A 17,020-nucleotide genomic window follows, 5' to 3' on the forward strand; every position below is an offset into this window, starting at 1 on the left:
AAAGTTCAGCACTACTTCACTGCTTCGTACGAAGTGTGACCGACCAAAGTTTGTACTCATTTCGCTATAACAAATGTAGTGAAGAGGAATGCCCACTCTTAATTCACGCCTCACGCCAACGTGTCGATGTCGCTGCAGTAGTGGGCATTCCTCTTCACTACCCGAAATAATCGCTGTATCATGTTTATTGCGATAGCAATTATATGGGCATCCTCGGCTGGATTTTGCCACCGGCGTCGACGTCGGCGTTGATGTCATGCACCGTATATGGATACGTATTTATATATATATGAAAACACAAGAAAGAAAAAAAAACAAGAAAGAAAGCACTCCGGCGCATGGAATCGAACGTGGGGCTCTACGTCGTGAAAGCGAGGCGCCAACCACTGACCCACCCCGGAGAACGCTCATCACCGTTCAAACGGCAAACTATTTATATATATCACTTACCGGTGCTGTGTTTTCAGCATTACTAGAAAGATTGCGCAATAAGCGCACGTAGCCACATCGCGCATCGGTACCCGCTCTGATATCTCACGTGTGCTTTGCCTGGCTTAGAGAAGGGGAGCGATGCTCCCCTTCTCTAAAAAGTAAGGTAAAGAGCGCGCGCGCACGTGCACACGCGTGCGTGTGCGTACGTACGTGCGCGTGCGTGTGCGTGTGCGTGCGTGCGTGCGTGCGTGCGTGCGTGCGTGTGTGTGTGTGCGTGCGTGCGTGCGTGCGTGCGCGCGCGTGCGTGAGTGCGCGCGTGCGTGCGTGTGTGTGTGTGTGTGTGTGTGTGTGTGTGTGTGTGTGTGTGTGTGTGTGTGTGTGTGTGTGTGTGTGTGTGTGTGTGTGTGTGTGTGTGTGTGTGTGTGTGTGTGTGTGTGTGTGTGTGTGTGTGTGTGTGTGTGTGTGTGTGTGTGTGTGTGTGTGTGTGTGTGTGTGTGTGTGTGTGTGTGTGTGTGTGTGTGTGTGTGTGTGTGTGTGTGTGTGTGTGTGTGTGTGTGTGTGTGTGTGTGTGTGTGTGTGTGTGTGTGTGTGTGTGTGTGTGTGTGTGTGTGTGTGTGTGTGTGTGTGTGTGTGTGTGTGTGTGTGTGATTGAAACCCCAACAATCAGAAAATATATATTGCCGCATGAATTCGCGTGGTTTTCGTGTGGAAGAGGACGAAGAGGTTGGGATTGAGCCGCTTTTTAATGCCGCATGAATTCGCGTGGTTTTCGTGTGGAAGAGGACGAAGAGGTTGGGTTGGAGCAGTTTTTCTTTTTTGTCCTAGCTTGACGAGCAGTTCTGCGGAAGGTTTCCTTGAGTGAGACAAGATTGGTGACAAGATTGGTGGAGGTGCTGGGTACGACAACTGACGACGCACCCCATGCACAAGAGCCCATCCAGGAGCCGGAACACAAGCCCTGTGCCCGTGGACACGCCAGTTCACAGAACAAGCCGCCGCCAACGAGGCCTACCACCAGAGACACCGGCACAGCTTATCCATAGAGCGACTATGACTTCGCCTCAAGGCGTCATGGAAACTCCTACGTCGTCGGCACCAATTTATTGCACTGTCCAGAACCCGCTGATGCCTAGTCCCTTTCACGGAGAGCTGTTTGAGGATGTGGACGACTGGCTGAGCGAGTTCGAACACGTCGCAGCGATCAACTACTGGGACGAAGCCGCCAAACTCCGCAACGTCTACGCGTGTTTGAAAGACGGCGCCCGAACGTGGTTCATGAACAGAAGTGATGTCTTGACATCCTGGCGCGAGTTCCAGCATCGCCTCTTGGAGACCTACCGGAGCCCCGACCGCCGCGATCGTGCTGAACGTGCATTGCATTCACGCATCCAGATGCCTAATGAGACCGTCACCATGTACGTGGAGGACATGACGCAGCTTTTCAGGCGAGCGGATCCGGCAATGCCAGAAGAAAAAAAGCTACGCTATCTGATGCGAGGCGTGAAGGAGCAGCTTTTTGCTGGTCTAGTGCGGAGTCCTCCGAAGAGTGTAGCAGAATTCCTGACCGAAGCCACTACGATGGAGAGGGTACTTCATCAGCGGTCAGCCCTACTCAACCGGCAAGTGAATTCTGCATCACCTACTGAATTTTCCGCCAGCTTCGGGAGCAACAGCATTGAGTGGATTCGCGAAATCGTCCGCTCCGTCGTCCGCGAGGAAATCGCGAAACTACACGGGGCGAGACAGCCGGAGGTAAGCAGCATCACCAATATTATTCGGGACGAGGTCCAGCAGGTGCTTCACAGCCGTCGCCCTCAACCAACGGTTACAAATCTAGAACCACCTCCTGCGTCCACTGATGTTGGGAACCGCACATATGCCGAAGCTCTGCGCACTTCCATGCCGGTCTCAAGCCCTGCAGTCCCAATCCAGACGATGCCGCCAGTTTCAATTCAATCTGCGCATGCTGGTTTGGACATCGACGGTCGCCGTGCCCCTCCGCGGAAGTCCGATATTTGGCGTACGTCGGATAGAAGACCCCTCTGCTTCCATTGCGGTGAAGCCGGTCACATCTACCGGGAATGTCCATACCGACAACTTGGACTGCGCGGTTTCTCTATTCATTCGCCTCGTCCCCTAGTTGGTCAGAGGCCAAGAGAAATTGAGGACTACCTCGCGCAGCAACGTCTGCCTTTCCCACGGCGTCAATCGCGGTCTCCATCTCCACGACGACCCGCAGCTATTGGACCACGTCTCAGTACGATGGCACGGGGACGTTCCCCAAGCCCTCGTCGGGAAAACTGAAGGCAGCGACCTTCGGGGGCGAGGTCGCTGGGACTAAAAGTGCGGAAGACCTCCTATCGACGCTTCCACAAAACGCTGCAGACATTGAATTGACGTCTGAGTGGAGTGCGAGAGAAATGCCGGATTGTGCGTCTGAACCCAGTGGCCGAGTCTCACTCGACATTCCCGTGCTGATAGACGGTCTTCAGGTCAGCGCATTGGTGGACACAGGTGCAGATTATTCTATTATGAGCGGAAAATTGGCAACCAGTCTTAAGAAAGTGATGACACCTTGGAATGGGACGCGTATTCGCACTGCTGGAGGCCACGTTATTACTCCATTGGGTCGCTGTACCGCAAGAGTGGAAATACGCGAGTCAACGTTTGTGGTAACCTGCCTCGTACTACGCGACTGTTCTCGTCAGCTCATCCTTGGAATGGACTTCCTTCGAGAGAATGGCGCGATCATAAATCTCCGCGAGCGAATGGTGACTTTCTCGACGCAACTTGCAACCGATCGAGGCGCTGATAGCTGTCGTAGACCTGCGCTGCGTGTTGCCGACGAAAGCGTGACGTTGCCTCCCCGAGCGACTGCTTTCGTAGAAGTCACCTGTGAAGACCTCCAAGACGGTGACGTGGTCGCCGAGAGCAACGTATCCCTTTTACTGCTTCAAGGTGTGTGTGCAGTGCGAAGCATTCTGCGTGTGCGTGACGGACGGTCGCAGATACTCGTCACAAATTTTAACTTCGAGCACCGACATCTTTTCCGCGGCACCACCGTGGCCTTCGGAGACCGTGTAGCGGATGTCACCGAGTGCTTCGCATCCGAGGAAATGGTTGATGGAGATAAGTTTCTGGACCACATCGACGTCAGTTCGAAGCTTTCGGACGAGAAGAAGGCCGCACTGCATACCCTGCTGAAGGAATTTAAATCTTGCTTCGCCTCTTCATCTAGAGTCGGTCAAACACCCCTCATAAAGCACCGAATTATTACCGACGATGATGTTCGCCCAATCCGCCAGCAACCTTACCGTGTTTCGGCTAAAGAACGCGAGACTATACAGACGCAGGTAAAGGAGATGCTTGACGACGGGGTAATACAACCGTCGAGCAGCCCGTGGTCCTCGCCAGTCGTTCTAGTAAAGAAGAAAGACGGAACGCTGCGATTCTGTGTTGACTACAGGAAACTCAATAGCGTCACCAAAAAAGACGTCTACCCGCTTCCACGGGTTGATGATTCTCTCGACAGGCTACGACACGCGAAGTATTTTTCATCGATAGATTTGAAGAGCGGCTATTGGCAGATAGAGGTCGATGAGCGAGACAGAGAGAAGACAGCGTTTGTAACTCCCGATGGGCTTTATGAATTCAGAGTTCTTCCTTTCGGCCTCTGTTCGGCTCCCGCAACATTCCAGCGAATGATGGATACCGTCCTCGCTGGCTTGAAGTGGCAAAGCTGCCTTGTATACCTTGATGATGTGGTCATCTTTGCCGAGAGTTTCGAAGAACATCTGAAGCGTCTAAGAATGGTTCTGGAAGCTATTCGTTCGGCCGAACTCACGCTAAAACCCCAGAAGTGCCATTTCGGCTACGATGAGCTGAAATTTCTGGGACATGTTGTGAGTGCGGATGGAGTGCGGCCTGACCCAGAAAAAACTGCAGCAGTCGCCACCTTTCCTGTGCCGTCAGACAAAAAAGCGGTACGGCGTTTTCTCGGCTTGTGTGCTTATTATCGCCGATTCATTACCAACTTCTCGACGATAGCCGAACCGCTCACGCGACTCACCCGAGATGATGTACCGTTTGCCTGGACTACAGAGCAAGAAGCAGCTTTCACAGAGTTACGGCAGCGAATGCAAGAGGCACCTGTTCTTGCGCATTTTGATGAGGACGCTGATACCGAAGTTCACACGGATGCAAGCAACGTCGGACTTGGCGCTGTCCTTGTACAACGGCACAACGGCGTAGAACATGTCATAGCTTACGCCAGTCGTACTCTCTCTCGAGCCGAGGCCAACTACTCCACTTCAGAGAAGGAATGCCTCGCAGTCGTGTGGGCAACGGCAAAGTTTCGACCTTACCTCTACGGCCGTCCCTTCAAGGTGGTGACCGATCACCATTCGCTGTGTTGGCTGGCCAATCTCCGTGACCCGTCTGGTCGTCTCGCTCGGTGGAGTTTGCGCTTGCAAGAGTTTGACATCATGATTGTGTATAGGTCTGGGCGCAAGCACGAAGATGCCGACGCACTTTCTCGAGCACCCGTGGGACATCCTGATATGGACTCGGAATATGCTGATGGTTTTCTCGGAGCCCTCAGTGATTCTGACTTTATGTCTAGACAGAGAGCCGATCAGGAATTGCGCCCTATTATTGATTCCTTAGAAGGCCGAAATTCTCACACTCCTCGGCGCATCGCTCGCGAATTGTCATCCTTTTGTCTAAGGAGGGGCATTCTTTACAAGAAAAATGCTCGAGGTAGCAACAAAGCCTTCCTCCTCGTTGTACCAGCCGACATGCGGGATGACATCCTCCTCGCGTGCCATGACGAGCCCACGTCGGGACACTTGGGCTACTCGCGGACTCTCGCCAGAGTGCGCCAGCAGTACTATTGGCCACGACTTTCGACCAGTGTACACCGCTACGTGCAAGGCTGCCGCGAGTGCCAGCGTCGCAAGACGCCACCCGTGAAACCTGCGGGCCTTCTCCACCCTATTACACCACCACGGACACCTTTCGACCTCGTGGGAATGGACCTTCTAGGACCCTTCCCTTTGTCGGCCACTGGTAACAAATGGATTATAGTGGCAACCGATTACTTGACCCGGTATGCTGAGACAAAGGCATTACCCCGCGGCACGGCGTCTGAAGTGGCGAAGTTCTTCGTGCAGCACATCGTCCTCCGGCACGGCGCGCCGTCATGTGTGATTACGGATAGAGGAACATCATTTACGGCACAAATGCTAGAGGACATTTTCAGACTGAGCTGCACGAGTCACCGAAAAACAACGGCTTACCACCCACAAAGTAATGGACTGACGGAAAGGCTCAACAAGACCATAGCGGACATGCTGTCAATGTACGTGGACGTGCAGCACAAAACCTGGGACGATATCCTCCCATACGTCACGTTCGCATACAATACGGCAATGCAGGAAACAACCCGATTTTCACCTTTCCACCTTGTTTATGGACGCAACGTACAAACGATGCTTGACGCTATGCTGCCGTACGATAATAGCGATGCTCTTTCTCCAGAAGCCGAGCAATACACGCAGTACGCCGAAGAGGCTCGTCAACTGGCTCGCGTGAACATCGGTCACCAACAAGACGCAGATGCACGACGTTACAACCTTCGCCGTCGAAACGTCGCATACCACCCGGGTGAACGAGTGTGGGTGTGGACTCCTGTCCGACGACCAGGCTTGTCTGAAAAGCTTCTGAGCCGTTATTTCGGACCATACAAGGTTATCCGACGTGTGAGTGACCTTACATACGAAGTACTTCCGGACGGCACAGTGTCGTCACGTCGACAACATCGGCCCGAAACTGTGCATGTCGTACGACTCAAGCCGTACTACACACAATAGTCTCTGTGCTTGCGAGTTACTTCGCAAACGTGACAGTGATCTCATGTGGTGTTTTTTTTTTCTTGACTCTTCCACTGGTGCTGTTGTGTTCGCGCATGGTCCAAGTGCTTGTGCGCCCTCTTTGTTTTCCCTGGCACTCACTTTGTCATTCTCTACGTCAACGCGTGTTCTAATTATGGGTTTTTTTTTTCTTCTTCTTTTTATTTAGAAGCATCGAGTCGATGCTTTTTAAAAGGGGGGACTAATGCCGCATGAATTCGCGTGGTTTTCGTGTGGAAGAGGACGAAGAGGTTGGGATTGAGCCGCTTTTTAATGCCGCATGAATTCGCGTGGTTTTCGTGTGGAAGAGGACGAAGAGGTTGGGTTGGAGCAGTTTTTCTTTTTTGTCCTAGCTTGACGAGCAGTTCTGCGGAAGGTTTCCTTGAGTGAGACAAGATTGGTGACAATATTTTATTCTCCATTGCGTCTACTTGGTCGGTCCTAAATGATGAAACGCAAATAAGTTACATGGGATTAAAAAAACATATTTCGACCTATTTTGTTAGCTTAGGGTGCTGATTGATTGATTGGTATCTGGGGTTTAATGTCCCAAAACCACCATATGATTATGAGAGACGCCGTAGTGGGAGGCTCCAGTAATTCCGACCGCCTGGGGTTATTTAATGTGCACCCAAATTATATTAGGATGCGTAGGCATACTAATATGCTAACGAACGTCATTCGCTGCAAATTATACTGTATTCACTCCGTGATTGTGTGCCATTAACAATGATGTGTTGTTCATTCCCGTCAGCATTTGTAGGAACAGAGAGTCATAAATTCGTTTAAAGTAGCTTGTTAACAACAAGGTTTAACAACTGTTAACATATGGGTTCTTACGTCTCGAAACCACGGTATGATTGTGAGAGACGCCGTATTGGAGGGCACCGAAAATTTCAACCCTCTGGTGTTCCTCAACGCACACTGACATCACACGATAGACGGTTCCTGCATTTGACCCACATGGAAATGCGAAAGCCGCAGCTGGGATCCGACCCATAGAGTTTCTCAATATTAACTAGAGGGCACTGTGGCGCTTCGATCGTTCAGCGACCATGGGAATGATAGGTAGTACATACATTTGCCTTGTCTACGTACTTTTGGGCGGGGAATCGTACTTGCGGCTTCGTTTATTGCTTTGTTTCGATTTTGTTTTGAAAGAAAGATTCAACCCTTTTGAACTTCGTGACCCTATTTTGGAAGGTACTTGGAAAAAAATAAGGTGGAGAAGTGAAATCGCTGAACATTTGCTGATTTTTGTTTTGTGGGAAAACAGCTCCAAGCCACACGAACACACACGGAACCAAAAGCAGGCCAGAAGTACGAAGTTTAGACAAATGTGTGTGCTACCCATCATTCCTATGCTCACTGAAGCGCCATGCGTTGCAGCTCCAATAGACATTTCCCTCTAGTGTATATTAGAAAACTCTTACGATCCGACCCGCAAACATCGAGTTAGCAGCCGAGAAAGTTCAGCACTACTTCACTGCTTCGTACGAAGTGTGACCGACCAAAGTTTGTACTCATTTCGCTATAACAAATGTAGTGAAGAGGAATGCCCACTCTTAATTCACGCCTCACGCCAACGTGTCGATGTCGCTGCAGTAGTGGGCATTCCTCTTCAATACCCGAAATAATCGCTGTATCATGTTTATTGCGATAGCAATTATATGGGCATCCTCGGCTGGATTTTGCCACCGGCGTCGACGTCGGCGTTGATGTCATGCACCGTATATGGATACGTATTTATATATATATGAAAACACAAGAAAGAAAAAAAAACAAGAAAGAAAGCACTCCGGCGCATGGAATCGAACGTGGGGCTCTACGTCGTGAAAGCGAGGCGCCAACCACTGACCCACCCCGGAGAACGCTCATCACCGTTCAAACGGCAAACTATTTATATATATCACTTACCGGTGCTGTGTTTTCAGCATTACTAAAAAGATTGCGCAATAAGCGCACGTAGCCACATCGCGCATCGGTACCCGCTTTGATATTTCACGTGTGCTTTGCCCGGCTTAGAGAAGGGGAGCGATGCTCCCTCACGTGCCTTTATCTTGCGGTAGCGAGGAGGGGAGAATTGTGTGCCTTGGCTGGCCTCGGTCTTTACGCGGAACGATTTGGCTGTAGTGTAGTTACCGGGCGCACATAGGTCACTTCAATCAGAGCTGTCTCCGTTCGCGAAAAGCGCGCACTTTTCATATTCAGTGAAGTAACGAATGAGGCTCTTATTCACGTGCATTGGTACCTTTGAGTAGGTTTCGTACACAATTTCTGTGCTAGGAACGCGGGGCACGTTTTGATCTGCTTTCCATTCTGCGCGGGACCTTTCAAACTGTTTCTATCGGGTTCATTGCTTCGCCTTTGCGGCAAAGCTGTGACTTTTTTTAGTAGTAACGACGTTAGACTAGAGCTCTGGTTTCAATGAATGAATGTTTCACAGTGAACCGGCGTTATAGTCGAAAGTTTGAACTCACGTTGCCAAGTTCGCCGCCGTGTATGTCAAGGCGCTCCAGGCGTTCGTTTCGTTCAAGTAGCGGTAACCCACTCCGACGAACACCTTGTGCTTTTTCCTTTCCTCGTCTTCTCCTAGAAGTCGACGCAGTGCCTGGAGACAGAAGAGTCAAACTTAATCGGAAGTTGAGGAGTTCAAGAATGTCAATTCGTTCAAATGTTAAAGAGACAGACACTAGAGAGAAAAAAAATATATTTTTCGCTTTACTAACTCACTTTCTCACAATACCGATGTCACCACGCTTCATAAGCGAGAAAACGCAGAAAAAAAATGCGGGTGGTGAGGCCACGTTGAAACTCCCACGGGAAACGTTGTGACGTCATAGATCACCAAACACCAAGACCACATAAAGCATAGCACACCCGTCATAGAAAACGAAGATATCTTAACTCTTTATCATGTATGGTCACATAGGGGACACTGACGCAAGACAGATTTCTTTTGAATATGCGCAGCCTCAATAAGTTTGCACACATTTTTGTTCTTATGCAGGAACAACACAAAAGTATCACGAAAAAGTGGAGTGTGCCACGTTTCTTACAGTGCGCTTCTATAGATGAAGGCCGGAGTGGCATTTCAGAGAATTAAAATGTTCTCGAAGTCTAACATTTAGACAGTGACCTGTTTGGTTCACGTACACATTACCGCGCGACAAGGGTATGGAAGGGATAACACCGGTGATACAGGATACATACTTATGAATATGACTAACATTGCATTTATCTCTGGAAATTTTGCTGATTCGCGAATCGTTTGTTTAATCGTTTGTTTACTTTGGCACATAAAGTTGATAACTTGTTCCTGGCATACATCATCACTTTGACGTCATATCTAAATGGAACATTTTTAGGTGGTAGGTAAAACCGTGATTATAAGAAAGAACATCAAATTTATTATGCTGCACCTTCTGCTCCAACTTACAATCATCACCAGGACCTCTTTTATTTTCTTTATCAACTTGTCTCAGACCTTTACTAATAGGTCTCGTGGAACGCCTGCTTGTCTCAGTTTTTGCACCTGCCAGAAACACTGTTTTCAAATAAATGAGTGCAGGATTTCTTCAGTGCAGAGCTGAAACTTGAGTAAGCAATGACATTTTTAACAAGTTTCGTATTAGCCGATTTGTAGTTCAGCACAGGTTTGACAGACCTATGGGTTTAGCCCCAACACACATGCGTGGGCGAGAACTGCAGTTGTAGATCCAAACATTGGATACATTGATCTTTTAGGTATTCTGTAGTAAACTTCCAGTCAAGACCACACTGCTCAAAACTCTTTAGAATACCTGCCGACATATTTTAAAGGGGTGGTGCCATCGAATTTGTGGCATGCGTGTTTTTCGCTGTAAGCGTTTCCTACAGCTCCAGGGAGCAAGTTACACGCACCAAGATTCGTGTGTTTTCGCTAAGTAATTCAATATTGCTCTACTTATGTGGACCATTTTCGGTTTCAGTTCTGCGGCGCCGAGTTAGGCAGTGACGTTAATGCAGAGGTGGCTTGGTCACGTGACCACACAAGGCTGTGACGCACATCTCACTAAGTTTAGTCTGCTCACACACACGCGTGCCACGCAAACGCTAGCAAAACAAACGCACTGACAGTCCCTAAGGCAAGATGCAGTAGCATCGAGGCAGTACCAAGGCATTAAAAGGCAGCTGGAAGGAAACAAGGCGTTTATATTTACAACACATGCACAGTACTCTGAAAAAGGAGGGGGCACTCACACTGTTGGTAAAGTCCCTACAAAAAAAAACTAAAGTAGCGCATTTGTGTCAATGTGGAGGCTCTTCTCCACTCGCATGTATAGCAGATAGTACATGACGCTAGTTAAGGGGCTGAATGGCACCTGGTCGCAAAGTGGGTGCGTGCTCATCTTTTCGTTAGAGCTCATTTCGGCGCTGCGGTCCTAGGCGATGCACCTAAAGAGTGACTGAGGACTTTTGTTGTTTGACGCACGCAGGCTCTCTGACGGACGCCTTCGTTGTCCGTGAAGGACGTGTCCAGTGTCCCTTCGAAAGCACACAGTGTCTTTGGCGGAAGCACACAGTGTCTCTGCAAGGGACGCCAGCACACTCGTAACAGCAGCCTCATTTCGAAGATGGTGGAGGTGCCTCACGTCACTACAAACCTGGTGTGACGTCGCGACAACTGCCGTTGCTTCGTCTATTCTGAAACGCCAGTGTTGCTGCGCAAGGAATGGGACTACATCGCGAGACTGAACTTTCAGCTACACTTTTGGAAGTGATTTGAAATATATTCTGCGCGTTTTTTGCGTCCGACTCTTCGTGTGGAAAGTCCTTGCATACAGAGGAAACCAACAACAGGCTTGGGATAGCCACAAAATTTGTTGGTACCACCCCTTTAGGTTACATTACGGAAAAAAATCAAGCGAAATGTTTTTATTTACCCGGCGACCTGTGGTCATCGACATAACGAAAGACAATGTACTAAAAACAATGAAGACAAAAACAATGTAGTCATAAACATAACAAAACACTCAGATTACAAAAACCTTAAAAACCAGTTGAAGCACAGGATAAGCTCTACTGAGAAGAATATCGCTTAAAACCTTTGTGCCACCCTAGACCCAATACAGACACCTTTCTTCTACAGGTACACCTCACCTTGGAAATAAATAGAGACCCCAGGTAAAAGAACAAAAAGTTCTGCGAAAGATTCAACTCGCATATCACTGAAACCTATGAAGGCAGGTGCATCGTTTTGAAACGTAATGTTTTCCGTCGCTGCGTTCAAAAGTTGATTTGGGGGAGAGAATAAATAAGGCCCTCAACGTCAACGCTCATGGTGTCACAATCAACGGATTTGTCATCACCCACACTCTTTTCCTATTTAGATGCATGGCATGGGTCATATATATATATATATATATATATATATATATATATATATATATATATATATATATATATGCATCCCAATCTCGTACATTTTTCAGTGTAAATTGCTTCAAGCAGCATTTTGTACGTCTTTTTCTTCTTTTTGCAAATTGCGCAACAGCGCTTTTTACAAGCTGTAAATTGATATTCAGCAACCAGACTATCACTTTTTTTTTCGCTGGCTAGACTTGCGTGGTCCATAAGTGTTTTCTTACAGCTTGTAATGCCTTTTCACAACATGCTTCCCGGCCAAACAATGAACTGATCTTTGTCAGGAACAAATAATCTAAGGTCATGGTTAGCCAAAAAAAGTACCATTTCTTTACAGGTAAATGTCGGCCCTGTCTCGCGGCACACCTATAGCGTCCATGCAGGGTCGAATACAATGCTGTTTTCTGATTCAGCAAGCATGGGAACCATAGGTATGACATGGATTTGACTAGTCCACATGCTTGCGGGTGGCGAACGCACTTTCGACTTCATTAATTGCGAGGTTTTGGTTTCGTTTTGAAGTAAAGAACAAACCGTTTTTCAGTTCATAACCCAATTTGAAGTGCTAAACCTAAAAGAATAAGGTGGTGAAGCTTAACTGTCGAACATTTGCCGATTGTCAGTTCGGGACAAAGCAGCACCTAGTCACGCGAAGCCAGAACGAATGTACAGTACGAACACTAGGTAAATACATGTCATACTCATAATTCCAATACTTACTGAAGCTCCATGCATTACAGCTTTCATAGACACTAGCGCCAGAGTTCCCTCTAGCGTATTTTAGGGAACTCTGTGGTTTAATCTGGTGTGCGTGTGGCGGGGCCACCCTTACTGCGCATGTGCCGATTCTCCACCTCCTTGCGTTAGAGTGACCTACTTGCGTGAGCGTTGCGAGGAGGTTGAGTGGAGGGGGCAACGTGAGCGCTATCTCCATTTCGCACACAACATGGCAGCGTCGGCGGCAAACTGCTACGGATGAAGCGCGGGCTCGACAAGGGGAAACGCAACAGCAGCGTCAACAACCGAACTCCGCCGTACGCAACGCCGACGACATCGACAAGCGTCAGCGTCGAGCCAACGCGTTCGCTGCGGACAGACGACGTGAGTCCAACACCCGTGCAGAACTGCTTGCTAGACAATTTCAATGCCTAGCCACGATGGTGCAGATTCCAATAAAATCACACCATCCCCCACTAAAGAGGAACATCAGGCGATGCTACTGCACGCGCGATGCACTCCACGTTCGCATTGGTTTCACAAGGTGTCTACGTTAACAGCATACGATCATAATGACAACGCAAACGATGGTACTAAATCCTAAACATTCACGGAATAATTAACAAAAACACCTAATTAAACTGATGAAAATGTGGTGTGCACCCTACGCGCTGCTTCGTATCACCTCAAAGGCCCTCCCTTTAGTGTGAGATGGTGTAATATTTTAGGAGCCAAGCTCCTTAGGCTGTGGGTCATTGCCTCCTTTGTAGTAGTAGTATATAGCCACCTCTAGTTCATGAATTGTTCATTAGATGGCGTTGTGCGCATATTATGAGGCAGCTTTTGGGCGGCAAGGCACTTCTTTTATACGCCAAAGTTCTGCCCCACAGCACAAGGTCAGACTGATGATGATAAGTATGTCCATATAATAAGAGGATGCGTATGACTAATGCTCACACAAATTTTTCCCCATCCGTGAGCGGCCAGCCTGTACGCGTCTTGGACGGAAACGGTACGTCGAACTAATGTCTTCAGATGCGATAAATGGACATTCTCTGAAGCACGACAGCGGCGAGCCTAAGAAAGGTCACTAGAAGCGACATGATAATTCACTGGTGACGTTTGTTCATTGATTGTATAGGGTCTAATGAAGCGTGACTGAAAGTTCTGCACAGTCCTGATGGATGAATGGGCATCCAAAATAACACTTCATCCTTAGGACTGATGGAGACGTCGCGATGAGAGCTGTCGTAGCATTGCTTGCGATCTTGCTGATTGGCTTCTGCATGCATTAAGGCAAACTCGTAGCCGACATTCGTCAAGCCTTGCGATGAACGGCTTTGATATGGTTGCCGAGGTGTCAGTTGAAACCTTTAGAAAAGAGACATCGATGGTGAATGTCGGTGAACGGACGTACACGAGGGAAAAACGAGAATAGCCAGCAGTTCGCTGAACAGCGGTGTTATGGGCAAATATTACAAAAGGCAAAATTGTATCCGAGTTTTCGTGGTTTGGTGCAATATACATCAATAGCATGTCTGTTAGTATCCGATGAAATCTTACTGTGAGCCCATTAGTTTGGGGGTGGTAAACTGATGTCATCTTATTTACTGCGCCCCAGGTTCTGAGCAGGTTTTCGATTATGGTGGAGAGAAACGTCTTGTCGCGATCACTCAGGAGGACGCGAAGTGAACTGTGATGCAATAGAATATGGCGCTAAAAAAGAAGTCTGCGACTTCTGAGGCAAACCATGTGCGCAGTGTAGCAGTCTCTGCGTACCGTGTCAGGTGATCGACAGCAGTCCAAATCCAACGATGACCTGCCGGCGTGATAGAGAGAGGACCGAGCATAGTCTATGCCAACGATGGCGAAAAGTGTCTCAGGACACGGGATTAGTTGCACAAGGCCAGCAGGACATGAATTTGGTCGCTTCCACCGCTGACACAGTGAGCAAGATGCAACGTCTTTTGCCACAAAGGTAGTGCTGCTAGGCCTGAAGAAACGTTTCCTGGTGCGGCTTTGTAAAATTCCAAGTGGCCTTAACATGGGTGGGTCGTCGTGAAAGGCTTTGAGAACTTGGTGACGTAGAGAACACGGAAGTACTGGAACCCAGCGGTGTCCATCGGTAGTGTGAACGTAACGCTGGAGCCCATTGTTATCGAGCACGTTAAAGAACTCTAGGTGGTCGAAATTTCTAGAGCCCTCCACTATGGCATCACTCATAATCATACGCTGTTTTTAGGATGTTAAACTTCACATATCAATCAATCATTATTGTTATCGAGCATAAATTGCCATAGTGGTCGGTGCAATCTAGCATTAGGAGTAGGTGATCTGCCACTTAATCGTTCGAGAATGGGATTGCAATATTGATCATCACGCTGGCATGTGGCGAACTCGGTGCAGTGATTGGAAGCCAGCGTGTCGATAACCGCAAGGTGGAATGTGAGGGGTGACAAACACAATCAGCAGACAGTGGAAGGGGGCAGCAAGAGAGAGCGTCTGCATCTTGGCACCTATTGCCGAACTTGTAGATGACGTCAAAATCGTACTCTAGTAGGTGGATCACGTAACGACCGAGGCGACGAGATAGGTTTTTCAGTGACAATAGCCAGCCTAAGGCGTGGTGGTCTGTAATATCTGCGAAGTGGCGCCCGTAAACGTACGTTCGAAATTTTTGTATGGTCCAAACGACAGCGAGGCACTCCTGCTCAGTTATCGAGTACTTCTGTTCAGCATAAGTGAGAGCATGACTAGCATACCCAGTAACTCTCTCTCGTGGTATGGCATCCCGCTGCAGAGAAACTCCACCAATGGGCCTCCCAACCTCGGCCAGGGGGCGCTGCGCCGTACGCATTTCGCCGCCTTTCTAGCGAAAGCTAGTTGCTCGGACCCCACTCCCGCCTTCTGCCTGCGCGCTCTCTGCACGGCCACATGCTCTGAACGTGCTCTTGTCTCGTCGCTCTGCTCGTGCAGAGTCACCTGAGACTTGCTCCAGAGGTTTAAAAAGTTTGTAAAGACGTTTTCACGGAGTGAATATCATCAGAACCGAAAGCAATTTGTTGACAACCCTTGCGTTACCAAGCAAGTCAAACACGATGTATTTGAGCTAAGTGCATGTCGATAGAGTACAGGCGCCTTTCTAGAATATTAAAAGCGAGGTGATGTTGCGAATTAACTATGTATGTTATCAGTTTCGCTGCGACCGTCGTGTCTTCTCGGAGCTGTCGGCAAACCCCCACTACACTTCGTATGCATCTGTATATAGCTTTCGGATTTCGATCGCTTGGTAGCCAAGTTTGTGGCACGGCTTTAAACTTGCTAAGATATCAGCGTGAAGAGACTAAACTTACGTCGGCACTGTTGATTTTTCGGCACCATTTAAATACGCAGACTTTATTGATTGATTGAATAATTTGATTGATATGTGGGGTTTAACGTCCCAAAACCACCATATGATTATGAGAGACGCCGTAGTGGAGGGCTCCGGAAATTTTGACCACCTGGGGTTCTTTAACGTGCACCCAAAGCTGAGCACACGGGCCTACAACATTTCAGTCTCCATCGGAAATGCAGACGCCGCAGCCGGGATTTGAACCCGCGACCTGCGGGTCAGCAGCCGAGTGCCTTAGCCACTATACCACCACGGCGGGGCGTACGCAGACTTCCGATCCCTTTGCACTTTTGGCGAGTTTTCCATCGGGTGTGAACAACGCCGTACCATAAAATCGATGCCACATAAGATTTTTTTACAGCTCCTTTGAAAGCATATTAATACAATATATTTTGCTCACTTCCACCATACGTGTTTTCTGCAACGCATGTTTCATTTTGAATATTATACATGCCATTGATCACGTAGCGTGTTCACTGATTTGAATGTCGCTTTGGTTGTTTCGACAACTCACTCGGTCTATGTCATGTTATACAATACGCACTTGAAATGAGCATGTTTTTGGTAACGCCAAGATTCGCCCTTGATAATCGCGCGTATTTTCGCGAAACCATCGAAAATTTTATTGCCGCCTTCGTTCATTTATCAACTCGTTTTTATAGCAGCAGCTGTATATCACCCGCAGCTCAGGCGCATGCAGAGATATTGTCATAGGGTCGTGCCGTGGACGAACCAAACAGACTGTAAATACAAGATGAAACTGTTTTTTCGGCCGAACTTGTGCCCCATATGCACTCAAGGTCAGATTACAGCGAAGGCCACTAGCACTGATATCAGCGAACAGAGCGTCAGCCATCAATCAACTGCCATGTGATGAAGCGCATCGGCATTGATACACGTGCCATCAAGTATTCTAGCGCTATCGTTAGCGGCAATGTAGGTTCCAGAACAATTTGCTATGTTCACGAAAAGGGCGTAGTCACAACAATATGCTCTGCTGCAGTCCCGAAGCTTCTCGAACACTTCAGGCACGATTTGCGCTGCGAATCACTGGCAGTAAAATGGGTGATAACCAATTCTTAAGCGAAAAATGTGGCAATATAATGATTTTCGTGCCAAAATCATGGTATCATTCGGAAGCACGCTGCGGTGTGAGACTCCA

At 48.4% G+C, this 17,020-nt stretch overlaps 1 protein-coding gene across 1 annotated transcript in view; it reads right to left on the reverse strand.

The window, feature by feature from the left end:
* Positions 1-17,020, reverse strand: part of LOC142765953 (uncharacterized) — a 57,438-nt gene that overhangs the window by 7,643 nt on the left and 32,775 nt on the right. Inside the window, exon 5 of the mRNA XM_075867759.1 lies at positions 8,822-8,952. Within this exon, the coding sequence (XP_075723874.1) occupies positions 8,822-8,952 (131 nt within the window). The remainder of the gene's footprint in view (positions 1-8,821; positions 8,953-17,020) is intronic.

Source organism: Rhipicephalus microplus, chromosome 6 (genome assembly GCF_043290135.1).
Source record: "Rhipicephalus microplus isolate Deutch F79 chromosome 6, USDA_Rmic, whole genome shotgun sequence".
Classification (NCBI taxonomy): Eukaryota; Metazoa; Arthropoda; class Arachnida; order Ixodida; family Ixodidae; genus Rhipicephalus; species Rhipicephalus microplus.